The sequence below is a fragment of the Geotrypetes seraphini genome, chromosome 15, assembly GCF_902459505.1.
Source record: "Geotrypetes seraphini chromosome 15, aGeoSer1.1, whole genome shotgun sequence".
In the NCBI taxonomy this organism is placed as follows: domain Eukaryota; kingdom Metazoa; phylum Chordata; class Amphibia; order Gymnophiona; family Dermophiidae; genus Geotrypetes; species Geotrypetes seraphini.
This window is the reverse complement of record NC_047098.1, coordinates 43,971,611-43,992,643: the sequence shown is the minus strand read 5'-3', so window position 1 is coordinate 43,992,643 and position 21,033 is coordinate 43,971,611. Positions and strand designations below refer to the sequence as shown.

The window sequence follows — 21,033 nt, the reverse complement described above, 5'->3', positions numbered from 1 at the left end:
ACTCACTGACATAAAACCCAAATGACAGACAGGTCTGGATTAGATGACACTTAAGTTCAGTCCTCAAGGGCACAGGTTTTGAGTATACCCTAATGAATATGCATGAGAGAGAGATCTGCATACAATGGGTGTAGTAGGCATGCAAATCTTTCTTCTGCATATTCATTAGGGATCTATTTTTTCACTCAAGGAATAGTTAAGCTCTGGAATGCATTGCCAGAGGACGTGGTAACAGCAGTTAGCGTATCTGGGTTTAAAAAAGGTTTGGACAAGTTCTTGAAGGAAAAGTCCATAGTCTATTATTAAGATAGCGACTACTTTTTCTGGGATTGGTATACAATTTGGGTTTCTGCCAGGTACTTGTTAGAGAATGACACGGGAACAGATTTTTCTCCATCCCCATGGGGACTTATTTTCCCGTCCCAGCGAGTTCTTTTCCTGTCCCATTTCTGCAAGCTCTGTCTTCATCTGCACAAGCCTCAAACGCTTGAAAATCATCAGTGTTCGAGGCTTGTGCAGTTAAGGCAGAGCTTACAGGAATGGAACAGGGACAGCTACAAAATTTGCGGGGATGGGACGGGGAAATTGAGCTCCTGTGGGAACAAATTTCTCCCCGTGTCATTCTCTAGTACTTGTGACCTGGATTGGCCATTGTTGTTAAGCAGGATACTGGGTTAGATGGACCATAGGTCTGACCCAGTATGGCTATTCTTATCCTGAAACATGGTCTTTTTCAGCCTTCGAGGCCTGAACCTTGACAAACCTGATTTAATTTGTCTAATTTCATTCCTATTGGGATGTCAAGAGACCCCAACTAAATCTCTAGCTTTTTTTCTACCTCTTGTATTAGTTGCTGTTAAATACCTGACAGGGGTCCGTGGGCTGCCAATGAATCTGCGAGGTGAGCGGATTTTTGGTTCAAATGAAAACTTCTCCTTTACACTTTCAAGTACAGATGGAGCCACATAAGTAAAGCCCTAAAAAAATAAACAACCCCACACACATTTCTTTATGTATATTTTATAAAACTTTGTGTTTTTATTTTTAATTTAAAAAAAATACACTGTGGGTGCCTTTATGAAATTAAGACAAAACAGATACCTATGTGCCTTTATAAAATATGAACCCAGGTTGGGTCTGGCCGTGAGCAGCCCGTTTTGAGGATGCCTCTTACTGACTGCTGTGCTTCATATAAGGAAGAGAGAGGGGAGCAAGAGAGTTCACTGTTCAGGACCTCCGTCTACTTCTGCCACTTTGGGGCTTGAGGGAGGGAAGGCTTTGCGGCTCAGGACTGCTGCTGCCCAGGTACTTTGGGGCAAGAGGGAGGGGGCTGGGCTTTGTGGCTCAGGACCTCTGCCATGTTGGTGCTTTGGAGTGGGAGGGGGGGGGTTGTGGAAGGGAGGATTTGTGGCTCAGGATGCTGCTACACTGGTGCTTTGGACCGGAGAGAGGTGGGGTTTGCAGTTAAGAACTGCCATCGCTTGTAGTTCTTCAGGGCTTGAGGGAGGGAGGGGGGGTTTGCTGCTGCTTTGAAGGGCAGTTTTTTTCCCCACCGGTGATATTTTTGCCAGTTGGGCATGAGTGAAACTCTACTAAACTTTATACAAAAAAAAGAAGAGTTATTCTCTTAATGCATACCAATATCAGAAACAGACTTACTAGCATGGACCAGCAGAAATTAGCTTTCAGAACATCCTACTATTACTGTATCATTGAAGGTCAGATGTGCTAGGCATTTTTCCCCACAGACATTAAAAAAAAAGAAGGAAAACCCTTTAATAAATAGAATGTTTAGCACATTTAAAGACCTATGTGTTTAAAGCAGCAGCATTAGCTAGAGTTTTAAGAGAATATTTCTTGGCTCAATTAGTTCTTATTTTTTAAGTCTCTTCTCTCTTTTTTGTATGCATGTTCCTTTCTTAAATTTAATTTTTTGTTTTGGGGAAGGGTTAGAAGTATGTATTAGAGAACGACGCGGGGAAAAAATTTGTCCCAGCATGCTCGGCCCCGTCCCTGCCCCACCCCCACCAGTTCAGTTCCCGTCCCTGCCCTCACGAGCTTGATCCCCATCCCCGCCTGCCATCTGATCCCATCCGCACAAGCCTCAAATAGTTATGATTTTATACTGAACTTATTTTATTAAAGTATAAAAAGAAAATATATATTCTAATCACTAAATAGAAAATAAAATTATTTTTTTCTACTTTTTGTTGTCTTGTCATTTTATTCTTCAAATCATGTTGATCTCAGGTGCTGGTCTCTGGCTTTTTTTTAGTCTGAACTCACTTGCCAGGGTTTCCTGACCATATGACATTTCTTCTCTCTCTGTGTATGTATTGTTCCCAATGTTCAGTATCTCCCTTCTCTATATCTCCTAAACGTCCCTTTCTAGTATTTCCCCTGTACCCATCATCTTACCATTCTATGATCCCCTCCCCCCTGTATACAGGGAGTGGGGAAAAAGAGAGAGATCCAGGGTGCATCTCTCCCATTCCCTCTCATCCCCCAGATCATATGCAGCATTTTTCACCACTGCCCACCAGCCCTATGCCCAACATTTCTCCTATTACCCTTCTTCAGCACCATGCCATGCCTCTCCTTCCATCACTATGTCCAACATTCCTCCCCCTTGTATTCCCTTCAATGTCCCCTCTCCATCACCATATCAAACATTTTTCCCTCTCAACCTTCTCTTCCCCATGCATCTCTACCTCACTCCTCTCTCTCTCTCTATACCAGTGGCTCTTAACCTGGGTTCGACCGAACCCCAGGGGTTCGGTGAGTCAGTCTCGCGGGTTCGGCGGAGGTCAAAACACACCTCCGACTCATATAGCGCTTCAGTCACGTTCAATCATCTATCAGTTATTCAGTGATTTTGATCAAGACTGATCGTGTACTCGGTTTCTTGATCTATCAATCTGTAACTAACGTCTTATATACATAAATCAATTCCTGATCAAAATTTGTGATTTAACTGATAGATGATTGAACATGACCGAAGCGCTTATGATTCGTGATGATACGCCCCGCTTGTCCATAATTGGCTGCAGGTGATCACGCAACATCGCTTGGCCTATCTGTGCTGCAGGGGATTTGATGTGCACAGTAGTCGAATTGTAACTGTTGTGATGGTACGTTGTGTGATACCTATCTTAATATTTTAATCCCTTACTAACTATGTCGAGCAAAATACGAAAGTGGTCGGACGAATATGTACAATATGGATTCACATGTATAACGGAACGTGATGGGAGTCAGCGTCCTAATTGCATGATTTGCAATGCCAAGTTGAGTAATTTTAGTCTAGCTCCGGCAAAACTAAGGGAACACTTCCTTAAGCTGCATGGAGATGGAAAATACAAGAACACAACGCTCGCTGAATTCAAGGTGAAGAGAGCAAGATTCGATGAAAAGGCTACTCTGCCTGTTCTCGGCTTTGTACCCATCAACAAACCAATCCTCACAGCATCGTACGAAGTTGCTTACCTGATCGCAAAGCAGGGCAAACCACACACCATTGGTGAAACACTCATAAAACCAGCTGTGTTGAAGATGGCGAATATCATGCTGGGAAAAGCGGCTGAAGTTCAGTTATCTGAAATTCCTCTTTCAAATGACATCATCAGCAACAGAACAGAGGACATGAGCAAAGACATCTTGGCTCAAGTAGTTGCAGATCTGATTTCAAGCCCAGCAAAATTCAGCCTTCAACTCGACGAGACCACAGACATTTCCAATCTAAGCCAGCTTGCAGTATTCGTGCGCTATGTGAAAGACGACGTGATAAAGGAAGATTTTTTTATTTTGTAAGCCTCTTACAACAACAACTAAGGCAACTGATGTGAAGAAACTTGTGGATGACTTCTTTAAAGACAACAATCTTTCGTGGGATATGGTTTCTGCAGTTTGTTCAGACGGAGCTCCAGCCATACTCGGAAGAAAGTCCGGTTTTGGTGCGCTAGTGAATGCCGATGCACCACACATCATTGTTACGCATTGCATTCTGCACAGGCATGCGATGGCAACAAAAACCTTGCCTCCAAAACTGGCAGAAGTTTTAAAAATTGTTGTGGAATGCGTGAACTATGTGCGAAATAATGCTCTGAAGCACCGCATCTTCAAGAAATGGGATCTGAATTCGAGGTACCATTCTAACGTTCGGTGGTTAACCCAGGGACAGGTGCTGAATCGTGTTTTTGCCATGCGTGTGGAATTAGCTCTGTTTTTGCAAGAGCAGCAACATTGTCATGCAGATTGCTTCAAAAATTCTGAGTTCATTCTCATTTTAGCGTACATGGCTAATATCTTTGCAGCTTTCAAGCATCTCAATAAGCATATGCAGGGTGGTGGAGTCAACATCATCGAAGCAGAAGAAAACCTGAAAGCTTTTCAAAAAAAGCTACCATTATGGAAACGACGAACAGAAAATGATAACTTCGCAAACTTTCCCCTGCTAGACAACTGTGTAAGTAAGATCGAAGATGTATCTGGAATCGGAGACATTTCTGTACCCGCGGAACTGAAGCAAACTATTGCCACGCACTTAGATGAGCTTGCAAAGTCTCTCGACGGATACTTCCCTACAAGAGAGTCATATCCAGCATGGGTGAGACAGCCATTCACGTTTAGTGTTGAGACAACAGATGTCAATGATGAATACCTCGATGAAATCATTGAAATTCAGCAGAGTCAGGTTCAACAGCAACTCTTCAGAACAACAACGCTCTCAACGTTTTGGTGTCAACAATTGGTAACATACCCTGTTATTGCTAAGAAAACTCTGGAAATTTTCATACCGTTTGTTACAACATATCTTTCCGAGCAATCCTTTTAGAGGATGCTGGACATAAAAATGAAGAAAAGGAACAAACTTTGTTGTGAAAATGACATGAGTGGCACTTGCCAAGGTAAAGCCGCGCATTTCTGAACTGGTCTCTGAGAGGCAACAGCAGAAGTCACACTGATTTGCAGTAAATTTCATTATGATGTTATTATTATTCGAAATATAGGAGAACTTTTTGTTTTCAAAATTTATATTATTTTTTCCCTCACTGTATACCTATGTTTTGAATTTGTAAAAATCATATTTTATTTTTCCAATAAAGAAGGGTTCGGTGAACACGCATATGAAACTGGTGGGGTTCAGTACCTCCAACAAGGTTAAGAACCACTGCTCTATACCCAACAATTTTCCTCTTTCTTTTGCCCAACAATTCTCCCTTTCTATTCCCTCCCTCCCTTGTTTCCCAAGTTAGTGTCCCCTCCCTTCCTTCTGTGTCCCGAGTTTGCCTTTGTCCTAAATTTGTGCCCCTCCCATGTCCCAATACGCTCCTTCCCCCCACTCCTTTCTCTTTGTCCCATGTTGATATCCCCTCTTTCCCTTACTTGTTCCCTTCAGGGCCGTCCAGCTGGGCTGCTCCTTCCTGCCTTCAGCTGAACTTGTTCTTTGCATGGATGTGGACAGCGGCTCTTGTACGCTGCACGTGGCTGACCCGGAACCCATCTCTACGACGTCAGGAGAGATGGCTTCTGGGTCAGCCACGTGCAGTGTACAAGAGCTGCTGCCCACATCCATGCAAAGAACAAGTTCAGCTGAAGGCAGGAAAGAGCAGACCACCTGCAAGGAGAACTGTTGAGATAACTGGGATCCCCGGCTGACCCAGAAGGCTTCCCTCCAACGTCAGCTCTGACATCGGAGGGAAGCCTTCTGGGTTGGCTTTGACGGAGGGGGGCATGCAGCTGGAGGGTAGGAAGGAGGCCTGATTATAAATGGGAACCCCAGCTGTGACGAACGACAGTGGCTCCACATTGGGTATGAGGGTGGGGGACTGTTGGACCTGTGATAAGGAGAGAGGGGGGCTGCTTTTGCACCTGCGATAGCGAGGGGGGCTGCTGACCGGGATGGGGGGGTGGGAAGGGAGGCAACTCATGGCAGATCCTTTACTGCGGGGACAAGGCCATTCAACACTCCATGGGGTGGAGAATGGCCTTGTCCCCACAGTAAAGAATCTGCCATGAGTTTCCTCCCTTCCCACCCACCCCGCTCCATGGGCTGGTGAATGGCTTTGTCCCGGTACCTGTGGCAACCAGTTGATTTCCCCCCCCCCCCCCCCCGTTCCTGTAGGTTACCCGTGGCTAGCCATGGGTAACAGTCACAGTGTCATTCTCTATTTAAAATTAAAACCAAAACAAAAAACTCCTGCAAGTTCACTCTTCAGTTGTCAATGATTAATTTGTGCTTTACATGTATCAGTATGATGCTTGCAGGGTGCTCTGATGGAGTTAGTATAGAAGCATCCTCACTTATTAAGAGATCACAGAGATAGAACTTACTACATAGGAGCATATTTCAAAATCTTTGAGCATTAATCCTTCCATTGTATCTAATTACTCGCATTCACTTTTTCCAATTATAAGATCAAGACAATTCACAGTTTGGATATTATAGTTAGTTCCCTGCTCAAAAGGGCTTACAATTTAGTGGGTGAAGCAAGTTGCCCAAGGTCATATGGAATATTAGTGACAGAAACAGAATGTGAACCCTGTTTTTTCTGGTACTCAGCCCACTGCTCAGCCGCTAAGCTATCACACAATTTTTTTTTTTAAATCAATACTGTTCCTTTTACATAAAAACAAGAAAAGTAATTATGGATGAAGTTAAAGCAAAAGGCCCACATTAAATATGATGTTCTGATCAAAACTATCACCTAGTCATATTGTACATCAATCTAATGCCTCGGGTTCTAATCTGTTTGGACATCAGAAGTGAGGAGAAGTGATGAGGATGGTATTCTAGAAGGATGCGGGAACACTGTCTTCACTAAGGAGAGAAAAAGACCTCAGTGGGGTTACTGTACCTACTTTGCCAGCATCACTTTTCATACCCACAACCTCAATCATTTGTCTAAAAAATTCCCACTTTTATCAATCACATTATTATTTTACTTTAAATATTATTTACAAATGTCATTTTGAGTGTTTACAATGTTATTTTTTCTTAATATCTCAGCTGGTTCAAAGTAAGAAATGCCAGTACAGGTACAAGATCCTTTATCCAAAAATTATAAAAACTGAAAGCTCCAAAAACCTAAATTTTTTTGTAACATTGTTTCATTACTAATTTGTACAAAAGCAGCTTACTTTTAGCATCAAAAGTGAAACCTGGCTCCAAAGTCACTTTAAAGACTTCACTCTATGCCGATAGTTCAGTTTTTTCATCTTACCTCACACGGGTGTACCTCTGAGGTGTTGCCGGTGGCCACAGCGATTTTTATTTGTTGCCTGCTATGGCCCTGCATGCTCTCTGTCACTTCCAGCCAGGAAGAAAAGAGGAAGTAATGTCAGCAAGGCAGGAGGCGACAGAGAGAAAGCAATTGACAAATATGAATCACTACGGCCATTGGTGACACCATTCCAAAAACTGAAAAATTCTAAAATCTGAAATGTCTCTGGTCTCAAGTTATTCGGATAAAGTATCGTTAACCTGTAGTGAGGTAACCCAGTTTCAGTCCACGTGATTTAGGCTGTCTTAATACAATTAGTGTGGATTTTGAGCACTTTCTTTTCTTATACAGTTTGAACTAGTAATGTCAGTATGGAGCTGAAAATACTATTTGGAAGAATAGTTCCCCCAGTGAAGCGATATGTGAAACGGAGATCCTTTAGGATAATTTTGAGAGAAGTGCTCCGGGATGATTTGACGATATGAACGAACAGCCAAGTTTACCTGTTGTATGTTTTACTGTGGGATCTCAGGGCCATGAAGCTTCTGGCTGGTACAAACTTTTATGTTCATACTTACTTAAGAAACCTCTTTCTGGCCTTCAATCGGTTTGGTCTAGAGAACTGCAATGTTCTGTCTCATCTGAGAATTGGAAGAAAGTGTGGTCTCGGAGGATACGATGTATGGCCTCTGCATCTTTGTGACAATCCCTTTATTTTGTGCTACACAGAGTTTTGTGGACACTGGTGAGATTACAAAAATTGGATGCTACCTTGCCTAATACTTGTTGGAACTGTGTGACAGATGTGGGTACATTGGATCATCTTTTGTTTTATTGCCCACTGGTTCGAGCATTTTGGCAAGAAATTTGCAGCATAATACAATATCCCAGTGCTAACAAGCCGTACAGAAGGAATCCACTCTGGTTTTTGAATCCCTCCTACTTCACTAGAGGGCTCTGCTGCCACCTTCAGTTTGTTCCAAAGCAGGCGATAGCCCCTTCTAGAAACATGTGAAGGAGGGATATGGGGAAACTCCCTAAAAAAAACTCTTCTGCTCTGAAATTATAACAAACATGTTAAAAACACTGAATCAAAACAATCATGCCAAACAGAAACATTAATGGAGCTCCAATAATACCCCAAAGTGTTCTAGCAATAGACTATTCTTCATACCCTTAAGGTAGTGTCTTGCAAACTGTGCCATGGCACAGTGGTGTGCCCCAAAGAGATTCCGGGTGTGCCACAAGAGATTCTAGAATTTTACTTTATTTTTAAAAATTCTCTTCATAAGTATACCCTAGAATTGATGACACGTACGTCGCATACACTAAGAGTCTGTCAATGTTATGAGCCTTTGTGTACATAAGGATACAACTGCCCAGGTAAGCATTACTCTTTGATGTGATTGGTCCTTGAAAACTAACAGCAAGTAATTTTAGTTTTAATTTTTATGCAGTAGATAACCTAACTAGAGCAACAAAGCAATCAAGGCTTTGTTACCATTTGGATCTTCTTATCTTTGCGAACTTGAATTTTCAGCTCTGACAGAAATTAAATTGAAAAAAAAAAAGAAAAAAAGAGAATGACTGCAGATGATGGATGATGAAATGTATGTTTACTTGTCGACTATCAAGCCGTATTTTGAGTTAATTTGCACTCAAAAACAAGCACATCCATCGCATTGATTAGCAAATTCTATTCTATCTACTTTAGTTGCACTGTTGTGTGGTGCAGTGGTTAGAGCTACAGCCTCAGCACCCTGAGATTGTGGGTTCAAATCCCATGCTGCTCCTTGTGATCCTGGGCAAGTTACTTAATTCCCATTGCCCCAGGTACATTAGGTAGAGTGTGAGCCCACCGGGACAGATAGGGAAAAATGCTTGAGTACCTGATTGTAAATCACTTAGGCTATAAGTTGGTATATAAATAATAAAAATTAATAAATAAATAAATACATACCCATACATAGCTTAAAGAACTTTAAATAAATAACTCTCAAATAAAATTTGTTGTTGGTTTTGCAATTTTATAATTTCAATTATAATGTGTCATGAAAAACATTTGCTCCATTTAGTGTGCCAGAGCTAAAAATGTTTGAGAGATACTGCCTTAAGGTCTGACTGGCATCCAACTGTCAGGTTTGGATACGAACATTCTCCGGAGACAGGCAGAGGATATGCAGCCCCATATGATTGGTAAAGTCTCTGACTGAGCCAAACAGCTTCGGTATTCTCTCCCATAGCTACAGTAAGCTTTTGAGCATGGCTGAAGGCATCAAATCTTAGAGAAGATCTTCACGACAGGCTGGCAGCTGCTCCCTGGTTAGGAGACAACCTCTTTGGTGCAAAAGTGAAAGATACCGTTTCCCAATTGAAGGAAGATTCCTCAGCTAGCAGAGAACTTTTGGCGACTCCCTCGGATCAGTCTAACCAATTTCATCATCCTTCTTCCAACTATCCCTACCAAAGAACATATCAACCACAACAGTTCTTCCAGCAGTATTACTCAAGAAGACGTTTTACACCTTATGCCAGAGCTCCTTTGCATTGTGCGCAGACATCTCAGTATGCACCTAGACAACGTCCTCAGGGTGGTAAGCAGCAGGCCATCTCTAAACTCCGAACACTCAAGCCTGCTCCTAGTTTTTGGCCATCTTCCAGTAGGGGGATGGCTAACACAATTTTACTCAATTTGGCAGCAGTTCACAACAGACCAATGGGTCCTCAATATTGTGCTTCAGAGGTATCGACTAAATTTCCAATCCCATACCAAACCTTCCAGAGCTCCATCCCCATCCACAGCTCCTCCTCAACATGTCTCTCAGTTGACAGCAGAAATCTCACTTCTTCTCCAAAACAATGCCATAGAAGAAGTACCACCCTGTCAACTCAATCAGGGGTTCTACTCAAAGTTTTTTCTGATCCCCAAGATGATACAGGGCCTTCATCCAATGCTCAACCTCAGACCTCTCAATGTCTGCCTCAAAAGGGAAAAAGTTCAGAATGCTCTCCCTTTCGGTGATTCTGCCTCTTTTTGATTGGTTAGCTGCCCTAGATCTCAAGGATGCTTACACTCATGTTTCAATTCATCCTTCCCATTGGAGATTTCTCAGGTTCAAATTTCTCAATTGCCATTTCCAACACAAGGTCCTACCATTCAGCCTCTCGTCAGCCCCACGAGTATTCACCAAATGCCTGGCAGTGGTGGCAGCACATTTAAGGACACAACATCATATAGCATTGCCGTACCTGGACGATTGGCTATTACTGGCTCATTCCAAGAACCGTCTTCTTTTCACCATTCAGACCACAGTACATACCTTGCAAAATCTGGGCTTCAACATCAACTTCGACAAGTCCAAACTCACTCCAGTGCGTACCCTAACTTTCACCGGAGCACTGCTGGACACCACCGCTACAAGGGCCTATCAGCCTCAAGAAAGACATCAGGCAATCATACGATTGGCAACCCAAGCCAAACAGTCAACTCTCTTACCAGCTCGAGAGATATTACGACTGCTGGGCCACATGCCAGACTCCATATGCGGCCATTGCAGTGGCACCTCAAGTTGCACTGGACCCAGCGTCTCCACTTATTATCACAGCTGATTTCCTTCCTGTCCAACATCAAAGATTCCCTTCTGTAATGGATTCACTCCACCTCCCTTCAGTCCCATCACCTTCTCTAACCATCACCACCGATGCTTCCACTCAAGGGTGGGGAGCACACCTCAACAATCTTTGCACACAGGGTCAGTGGACAACATCAGAGCAGTCCCTTCACATCAATCATCTGGAACTCAGAGCAGTGTTCTATGCGCTTCAAGCTTTTCTGGTTAGGTCACAAGAACATTCTCATTCAGACCGACAACCATGTTTTACATAATCAAACAGGGTGGTTCCGGATCCCTCAAACTATGCAGAGAAGCTTATCGTCTCTGGTCCTATGCTCTGACACTCAGCATCTATCTTCATGCAGTCTACATTCCAGGAGATCAAAATATCCTGGCAGATTCCCTCAGCAGGAAACTCGACCCACACGAATGGGCCCTCAATCCTGCAGTACTAACATCCATCTTCCATCAATGGGAGACTCCTCAAGTGGATCTCTTCGCTTCTCCAATCAATGCACAGTGCACCCTCTTTTGCTCCTTGCATCCAGCACCACAAGCTCTAGTCAGGGATGCTTTTTCAATTACATGGAACTACATTCTACTCTATGCGTTCCCACCATTCCCTCTCATCTCCAGAGTGTTTCAGAAAGTTTCAGCAGACAAAGCACATCTCATTCTTATTGCATCCAGGTGGCCCAGACAAGTCTGGTTTCCACTGCTTCTGGATCTACTGGATGCACCCCCAATACCCTTGGGTGACCATCTGTCTCTTCTGTCTCAACACAACGGCCAGCTGCTACATCCCAATCTCCTTAGTCTGAGTCTCACGGCATGGAAATTGAGAGCTCACTCCTAACAGATCTCCCGCTTTCCCAATCTGTGAAAACAGTTCTTCTTGCAGCATGTCGACCTGCTACACAGGAATCATATGCAGCAAAATGGAAACATTTTTCAGTATGGGCTCAGGATCATGGTTTACAACCGCTCCATTGCCCGCTGGACCATATCTTCACATATCTCCTGCATTTGTCTGATTCAGGGCTCAAGACAAACTCTGTCAGACTTTATTTATCAGCAATTTCAGCATACCATTCATTGATCAACAGTAAACCAATCTCACAACACCCTCTCAAGGCACGTTTCCCGAGAGGTCTCAACAATATTAGATCTCCATTGAAAACTCCTATTCCAGCATGGGATCTCAATGTAGTGCTAGATCAATTGATGTCAGAGCCCTTCGAACCACTGGGTTCTACCTCTCTCACCTTCCTTTCCTGGAAGATAGTCTTCCTGGCAGCACTCACGTCAGCCAGAAGAGAAAGTGAGCTTCAGGCCTTGGTTACGTACTAACCTTTTTTTTCCTAACAAGGTACCGTATTTTCACGCAGATAACGCGCACCCGTGTAAAACGCGCACACGGGTATAGCGCGCAGAAACCACAATTTTATGTACAAAAACTTTTGTATACCGCGCTCACGGGTATACCGCGCATGCAGCCCGACTGTCCTTTCGCCCGCCCCGACTCTCCTCTGGCCACCCCGACTCTCCTTTCGCCCTCCCCGATTCTCCGTGCGCTGTCCCGACTATCCGTTCACCCTCCCTGACTTTCCGTGCACTGCCCCGCCTCTCCGTGCGCTGTCCTGACTCTCCGTTCACCCTCCCTGACTTTCCGTGCACTGCCCCGACTCTCCGTGCGCTGTCCCGACTCTCCAGGGCCTATTCTGATTGGCGCCTTAGGCCCCACCAGTAGGCGGAGCTTTGGGACGGATGGGCCAATCCGGCCTCATTCCGTCGTTGGCTGCCTGCCGGACAGGCGGGTTTGGCTCCCGTCTGTCCGGCCAACTACCAAAGGTACGGGGAAGGGGGGTGGGGGTGTCGTGGGGGTCGGCCAGGGGGGTCGCGGGTCAGCTGGGGGGGCGGTCGGAGGTTCTTGGGGGGGGGCGGTCGTTGGAGGGAGGGGGGTTTGCGTCAAGGGCAGGAGGGCCTGGGTTCCCTCCTGCCCGTAATGTAGTGCGGGGTGGGGGTAGGGGGTCGCCGTGGCCAGGAGGGTTTGGGCTCCCTCCTGGCCCGATATTGTCGGGGAGTTGGGGAGTCGGCCGGGCAAGAGGGCTTGGGCTCCCTCTTGCTCCGATCGTGGATGCGGGTGCGGGTGGGAGCGCGTGCGAGCGGTCGTTCGGGGTGGGGGTGCGAGCGGTCCTGCTGGGGGGGGTGAATCGGGCGTCGGGCGGGGTGGGAACTATGTAAAAAAATTTTTGTATACCGCGCTCACGCGTATAACGCGCGAGGGGTATGCGCGGTAGGTAAAAACGCGTATAACGCGCGCGTTATATGCGTGAAAATACGGTACATCTACAAGCTCATCCGAAGGTGGTTTCAGATTTCCATCTCAACCAAACCATCACCTTGCCTTCATTTTTTCCATCTCCACATGCCTCTGAGGTGGAAGAAAAACTTAATTCCTTGGACTGCAGAAGAGCACTGGTTTTTAACCTCAAAGCTACTTCTCATCTTAGGAAATCCTCTCAATTATTTGTCTTTTACTATCCACCTACCTGTGATCAACCTGCAACTAAGAGAGCACGTTCAGCTTTGATCTCACATTGCATACATTTTTGCTACACAAGAGCTCATCTACAGCCTCCTGATTCTGTTGGGGCCCATAGACTGTGTGCTGCAGCAACTTCCATTGCAAACTTGAGGTCCATTCCAATCCAGGACATTTGCAGAGCAGCTACCTGGTTGACTGTACATACTTTTACCAAGCATTACTGCTTAGACCAAAGGTTAGCTCAAGATGTTCGCATTGGACAATCAGTTTTGCGTAACCTCTTCACATTATAGACTGTTTCTACCCCCCGTATACTTCTTCAGCTTGGGAATCACCAGTCAAGTGGGGCTGAATATCCCCTGCCTGTCTCTGGAGAAAGCAAAGTTGCTTACCTGTAACAGGTGTTCTCTGTAGACAGCAGGGGAATGCAGCCACACTTGCCTGCCCACCATCCCCTCATCTCTTTTGCTAGAGAATAAACTGACAGAAGGAGGGGAGGGGGCTCGAGGAGTACGCAATCCTGCACATGCTCAGTAAGCTCAAAAGCTTACTGTAACTATGGGAGAGAGTACTGATGCTGTTTGGCTCAGTCAGAGACTTCACCAATCAAGTGTGGCTGCATTGCCCTGCTGTCTACGGAGAACACCTGTTACAGGTAAGCAACTTTGCTTTCCGAAGGCAGGCACAAAAAATAAATGATAGGATGGGGGTACAGAATGACACACCTATCTACTAGAAAAGATTATCAAGGTAAGAACCTAATCTTTTTTTTCTAGTGCAATAGGTATGTTATACTGGACGGATGGGATGTACAAAAGCAGTCCCTAAAATCTAGGGCGGGACTACTGCGCTAGCTCATAACACTGAGGACCCAAAGGTAGAGTCCTCCTTTGCCACTACATCCACTCTGTACAACTTGGGGAAACGTATGTAGAATGGACCAAGGCACTGTCCTACAAATCTCCTTGGGGAGACTGCCTGAGCTTCTGTCCACGATGAAGCCATGCTTTTAGTTGAATGTGACTTTAAAGAAACAGGAGACTGTTTCCCACAAACAATATATGCTGACAAAATAGCTCTATGGATCAATGTAGAAATAGTGGCCTTGGAAGCTGGTGCTCCACATCTAGCTGGATGTGTAAGCAAGAAAAGATGGTCAGATAGCCAGAACTCATTGCTGACCACAAGATATTGGAGAAGAACTCTAACAGCCAACTTCTTTAGAATCCATTCCTTTTTCTTAGAACCTGTGGAGTGGAACGCCGGCAATATGACTCTCTGATTGATATGGAATGCCAAAACAACCTTCGGCAAAAAGGATGGAATGGTGCACAAAGACTCCACCTTCGGTAAATTTGAAGACAGACTTTCCGCAAGAAAGGGCCTGTAACGTCGAGATCCTGCTGGCTGAGGTAATGGCCATCAGAAAACAGTTCCGAGCGTCAGATCAATGGTTCGTATGGAGCCTGGCTGAGACCTTGCAAAACCACATTGAGATCCCAAGTTGGCAATGTAAATTTTATCGGAGGCATGATATGCAGTGTTCCCTTCAGGAATATGGCTATGTCTGAATGAGACACCAGTGCAGTTATTCATTCTCAAGCCTTAAAACAAGAGAGTCCCACTACTTGGACTCTAAGGGATACCACGGTGAATCTGTTGTCAAGGCTAACCTAGAGGAAGGTTAACACCACTGACACTGGAGCAGAGAAAGGTTCCTCCTTTTCCTTGATGCACCAGTGCTGGAAAGTTATTCAAGCCTTAGCATAGGCAGAGGCCATTGTCAACTTTTTAGACCTGAGCAGAGTAGCCAATCTGGAGGCACAAGAATGACCTTTCCCTGATAGGAAGGATCCTCCACAGGATCACAAACCATCAGGGAAAGGTCATTCTTGTGCCTCCAGATTGGCCACTCAGACCATGGTTTACAGATCTAGTTTGTCTTCAGACAGGTCCCAGACTTAGGCTGCGAGTGCAACTGGGCCTTTCTCAGGGACCAGTGATCATAGAAGATCCAGATTGCTTTGCTCTTACAGCATGGCTCTTGAGCGCAAGGTGTTAACGCACAAGGGATACTCAGAAGGTTCCCTCAATGGTCTTAATACAAACAGCAGCTCGCGCTAGGGCCACGCCTGGACCCGTGCCTCTAGGCTCGGACCTTAGACTGAAGAATCTGTCCGCCTTCTTGTTTTGTGCTGTTACCATGAGATCGAACATCTGGCGACCACAGTAATGACAGCGTCTACTTGCCCGGATCCAGCGTGTCTGCTGAGGAAATCAGCTTGGACACTGTCCTCTTCTGCTACATACACCCCTTAGAGCACCTGAAGATGAAATTCTACCCTCTTGAACAGTATATGAGCTTCCAGACCCAGCTGGGCACAATTGGTGCCTCCCAGGCGACTGACATAGGCTACCGCAGTAGCACTGTGAGAAAACTTGGACTGTTTGTCCTTCCAGATTCTTCTGCAATTTCTGCAAAGCCAGCCGAATGGCTCAAAGTTCCAGCCTGTTGATCAACCATGGAAAGAGCATAAGATTGGTTTTCTAGCTTTAAATATTCAGAAAACCAATCTTATGCTCTTTCCATGGAAAGATTGTGAAACACTTCTCTTTCCTATATCTATTAAAGGCATTTCCCTGCAGATGGCCAAAAATATTAGGATTCTAGGAGTAATATTTGATAATAAATTATCCTTCCACGACCACATTAGCCAAGTAGTAAAATCTACTTTTTACAGACTCCGCCAGATCCGATCTGTATCAAAATTTTTATGCACAAAATCATTGAACATCCTACTTCATTCCCTTGTAATCTCTAAAATTGATTACTGTAATGCCTTATTCATAGGTCTGCCACAAAAAGAGCTTAGGCGTTTACAAATAATTCAGAACGCCTCCATTAAAATTATTTATAAAGCCAAAAAATTTGATCATGTTTCACCTTTACTCAAGAAGGCACACTGGCTTCCAGTAGCACACCGCATTATATATAAACAATGCTTACTTACCTTCAAAGCTTTAGAATTCAAAACTCCTGCCTTTATTTTTAGAGTCTTAATACCTTATACTACCTCCAGACCTCTTAGATCACAAGATCAACATCTATTAGCTATCCCCCCATTAAAAGTTATTAATACTAGGCGCAATACAATCTTTTCTATAACAGCCCTCAGTCATGGAATGATCTTCCACTTTATCTAAGACAAGAAAAAAACTTAGAAAAATTTAAGACCAAACTTAAAAGTTTTCTATTTACAGATGCTTTTAATGATTAAAATCTTCCTCATTGCCAATCTATTTATTTCTTTGCTTATCGTCATTGTCTCCCTTCCTAATGTACTTCCCTTGAATGTAACAAAGAATGTAACCATTAAACAACTTTCCTATTGTTTTACTATTTTAAGTAGAAATATCTCCTAAATGTATTGATATCTGTTTAAATAAGTATACTTTTTTTACCCAAATTATTGTATGTTTGATTGATATGTTACCTAAATTTTTGAACTACCGTATTTTCGCGGATATAACGCGCGCGTTATACGTGATTTTACGTACCGCGCATACCCCTCGCGCGTTATATGCCTGAGCGCGGTATACAAAAGTTTTTAAACATAGTTCCCACCCCGCCCGACGCCCGATTCACCCCCCCAGCAGGACCGCTCGCACCCCCACCCCGAACGACCGCTCGCACGCGCTCCCACCCGCACCCGCATCCACGATCGGAGCAAGAGGGAGCCCAAGCCCTCTTGCCCGGCCGACTCGCCGACGTCTGATACATCCCCCCCCCGGCAGGACCACTCGCACTCTCACCCCGAAGGACCGCCGACTCCCCAACAATATCGGGCCAGGAGGGAGCCCAAACCCTCCTGGCCACGGCGACCCCCTAACCCCACCCCGCACTACATTACGGGCAGGAGGGATCCCAGGCCCTCCTGCCCTCGACGCAAACCCCCCTCCCCCCCAGCCGACCCGCGACCCCCCTGGCCGACCCCCACGACCCCCCCACCCCCCTTCCCCGTACCTTTGGAAGTTGGCCGGACAGACGGGAGCCAAACCCGCCTGTCCGGCAGGCAGCCAACGAAGGAATGAGGCCGGATTGGCCCATCCGTCCTAAAGCTCCGCCTACTGGTGGGGCCTAAGGCGCGTGGGCCAATCAGAATAGGCCCTGGAGCCTTAGGTCCCACCTGGGGGCGCGGCCTGAGGCACATGGGCCAAACCCGACCATGTGTCTCAGGCCGCGCCCCCAGGTGGGACCTAAGGCTCCAGGGCCTATTCTGATTGGCCCACGCGCCTTAGGCCCCACCAGTAGGCGGAGCTTTAGGACGGATGGGCCAATCCGGCCTCATTCCTTCGTTGGCTGCCTGCCGGACAGGCGGGTTTGGCTCCCGTCTGTCCGGCCAACTTCCAAAGGTACGGGGAAGGGGGGTGGGGGGGGTCGTGGGGGTCGGCCAGGGGGGTCGCGGGTCGGCTGGGGGGGAGGGGGGTTTGCGTCGAAGGCAGGAGGGCCTGGGATCCCTCCTGCCCGTAATGTAGTGCGGGGTGGGGTTAGGGGGTCGCCGTGGCCAGGAGGATTTGGGCTCCCTCCTGGCCCAATATTGTCGGGGGAGTCGGCGGTCCTTCGGGGTGGGGGTGCGAGTGGTCCTGCCGAGGGGGGAGAAGAATCGGACGTCGAGGGGGGGCATCAGGCTTTCAGGATGGGGACAGGACTTCAAGGGGGGACAGGCAGATCTTCAAGGGGGACAGGCAGACCTTCAAGGGGGACAGGACTTCAAGGGGGGACAGGCAGACCTTCAAGGGGGGACAGGCAGACCTTCAAGGGGGGACAGGACTTCAAGGGGGACAGGCACGGAGAGGCGGGGCAGTGCACCGAAAGTCAGGGCGGGTGAACGGTGAGTCGGGGCAACCAGAGGAGAGTCGGGGCAGTGCACCGAAAGTCAGGGTGAGTCGGGGCAACCAGTGGAGAGTCGGGGCAGTGCACCGAAAGTCAGGGTGAGTCGGGGCAACCAGATGAGAGTCGGGGAGGGCGAAAGGAGAGTCGGGGTGGCCAGAGGAGAGTCGGGGAGAGCGAAAGGAGAGTCGGGGTGGCCAGAGGAGAGTCGGGCAGCATGCGCGTTATATGCCTGAGCGCGGTATAGAAAAGTTTTTGTACATATCATCGTGATTTCTGCGCGCTATACCCCTGTGCGCGTTTTACAATGGTGCGCGTTATATCCGCGAAAATACGGTATTTGTACATCGCCTAGAATTTTGAATAGGTGATAAATCAAATTATTTAATAAACTTGGAAACTTCTCTGGGTGGGCGATCAAATTCCCTGAATCGGACAATGGTTGAAGTGAGCCCCCAGCAGAACAGGCTGCCATCTGTTGTCACAATTAACCAGGAAGCTATGTGGAGGGGTATACCCCTGACTAATGACTGAGGATGGAGCCACCAGTTCATACTGGCCCCAGGCTTCCCGTTTCCAGGGCAGGGCATCTGCAGGGAGTCTGACTGAGGTGACCAGCACAATAACACATTTTGAAAAGAATGCATGTGGGCTTTTGCCCATGGAACCACACTTATAGTGGCCATCATGGAACCTAGCACTTGGAGATAGTGTCATGTGGACAGAGCTCACTTGGCTGGCAAGCTGATTGCAAAGCTTGTTTCTGTGTGCCTTTGGAAGATAGTGTGTGGCGCAGTGGTTAAAGCTACAGCCTCAGCACTCTGAGGTTGTGGGTTCAAACCCACACTGCTCCTTGTGACCCTGGGCAAGTCATTTAATCCCCCCATTGCCCCAGGTACATTAGATAGATTGTGAGCCCACCGGGACAGACAGGAACAAATGCTTGAGTACCTGAATAAATTCATGTAAACCATTCTGAGCTCCCTTGAGAGAACGGTATAGAAAATTGAATAAATAAAAAATAAAAATAAAATAAATAATAGACACGGCTGTCTGCTGTGTTGAATCAGACACCAAAGTATTCCAAGGACTGTGAAAGAGTCAGAATGCTCTTTCAAAAATTCACTATCCAACCCAGGTTCTGCAGAATATGACATGGGCCACTGTTTGCTCTCCTTCGGTGATTGATGTACTGTAAAGAATGACACGGTGACCTGCAGACAAGAAAGGGAGGAGGTGAAACACAGCCGGCACCCTGCAAGATCCCACTGAGCCCCCTATGGATGCCTAACAGCCTGTGCTCAAACACCTGTGACGCAGTAGGCGAGCAATGCTACAAGGGGAACTGCCCCGAGCTCCAAAAAGACTTCTGCAGGCTGGCCAACAGGTACCACAAAAGACCCTGCAAGATCTCACTGAGCCCCCTATGGATGCCTAACAGCCTGTGCTCAAACACCTGTGACGCAGTAGGCGAGCAATGCTACAAGGGGAACTGCCCCGAGCTCCTAAAAGACTTCTGCAGGCTAGCCAACAGGTACCACAAGGGATCAGTCTGTCAGCTGCAGATTTCAGTCTGCTTCTCCTCCATGCAGGGAGAACTGGATGTTCAACCAGGGGAGTTCTTAGCATCAGAAATAAAGTAAAATTCACAAAAATACCAAAAAAATAAAGAAATAAGTACAGCAGATTAGAGAGACTCCTTCGGGCATGCGTGCTGAAGGAAAAAATTGAAGGTAGTAGCAGAGCCCTCTGATGAAATAGGAGGGATTCAAAAACCAGAGTGGAATCCTTCTGCACAGCTTGCAAGCACTGGGATATTACCCATCCATCCAGAATGACACACTTATGCACTAAAATAACATTTAAAGTGAAACAATGATTTTTTGATTAAAAAAGTGGGAGTTTAGAGCAATGATTGAGGTTGTAGGTATAATCAGTGATGACAGCAAAGCAGGCACCCTAATCCCGCTGAGGTCTTTTTCTTCCCTTTAGTGAACTCAGTGATTCTGCTACCTTGTTAATTGGCCTGTGTCTTAAGCATTGGTGGTGGGCTTTTTCATCCAGAACAGAAAGGCTGCCATTTAGCACCGATATCTGTTCTCAGTTGTACAAAATACAAATTTTTGTATGGACATCAAATGATCCTCCAAAGCAATCACCTTTCATCCCTATATCTCTAATTCTCTGTTCCAGAACCACAGACAAGTTAACAGCAATATTTCTGGTGCATCTGCTGTTTAGTTACATCACAAAAGCATTCATACAAAGCATTACATCTTAAACCCACTCACCACAAAGACTTGGTTGGCACTTTCACTAAGAGTTGAGTCATCAGGGCTGTCGACAGGTGTCTGGCGTGTAAACTTTGAGTCAAACTGGCTCACATCCTCTTCAGATTGCTTTGTGAAAACAAAATTAGGTTAAGGGATTATAGTACAGACAGCTTAGTGCTTAATAATGAAGCCTGGGTCCAGTCCACAGCCCTTTGGCAGGGCTCAGTCATAGGGGAAAGTTTGCAGGACCATTGCAATCTGGCTGTTGCCTGTGAGGACCCTAGAAATACTGGTGTTAAAGGGTTAATAGCAGGGGAAGAAACAAGGATAATGAGGAAAATCAATGATTTTAAAACATTTTCTAAATTGTACCATAAAAGTATTTTAAAAAATATGATCTAACAAAATGGCTGGTAGTTAAAATGGTTTTGCTGTGACATTGTTTAAGCTGCACTGTGGGACCAAGGAACGGATTAATCCAGTT

General features: G+C 45.9%; 1 protein-coding gene across 1 annotated transcript in view; it reads right to left on the bottom strand.

Annotated features, from left to right (window-relative positions):
• Window positions 1-21,033, bottom strand: part of RPS6KB1 (ribosomal protein S6 kinase B1) — a 142,766-nt gene that overhangs the window by 5,144 nt on the left and 116,589 nt on the right. The window contains exons 13-14 of the mRNA XM_033921296.1: window positions 20,568-20,675; window positions 865-977 (exon numbers count right to left, since the gene is read on the bottom strand). Coding sequence (XP_033777187.1) covers window positions 865-977; window positions 20,568-20,675 — 221 coding nt within the window. The remainder of the gene's footprint in view (window positions 1-864; window positions 978-20,567; window positions 20,676-21,033) is intronic.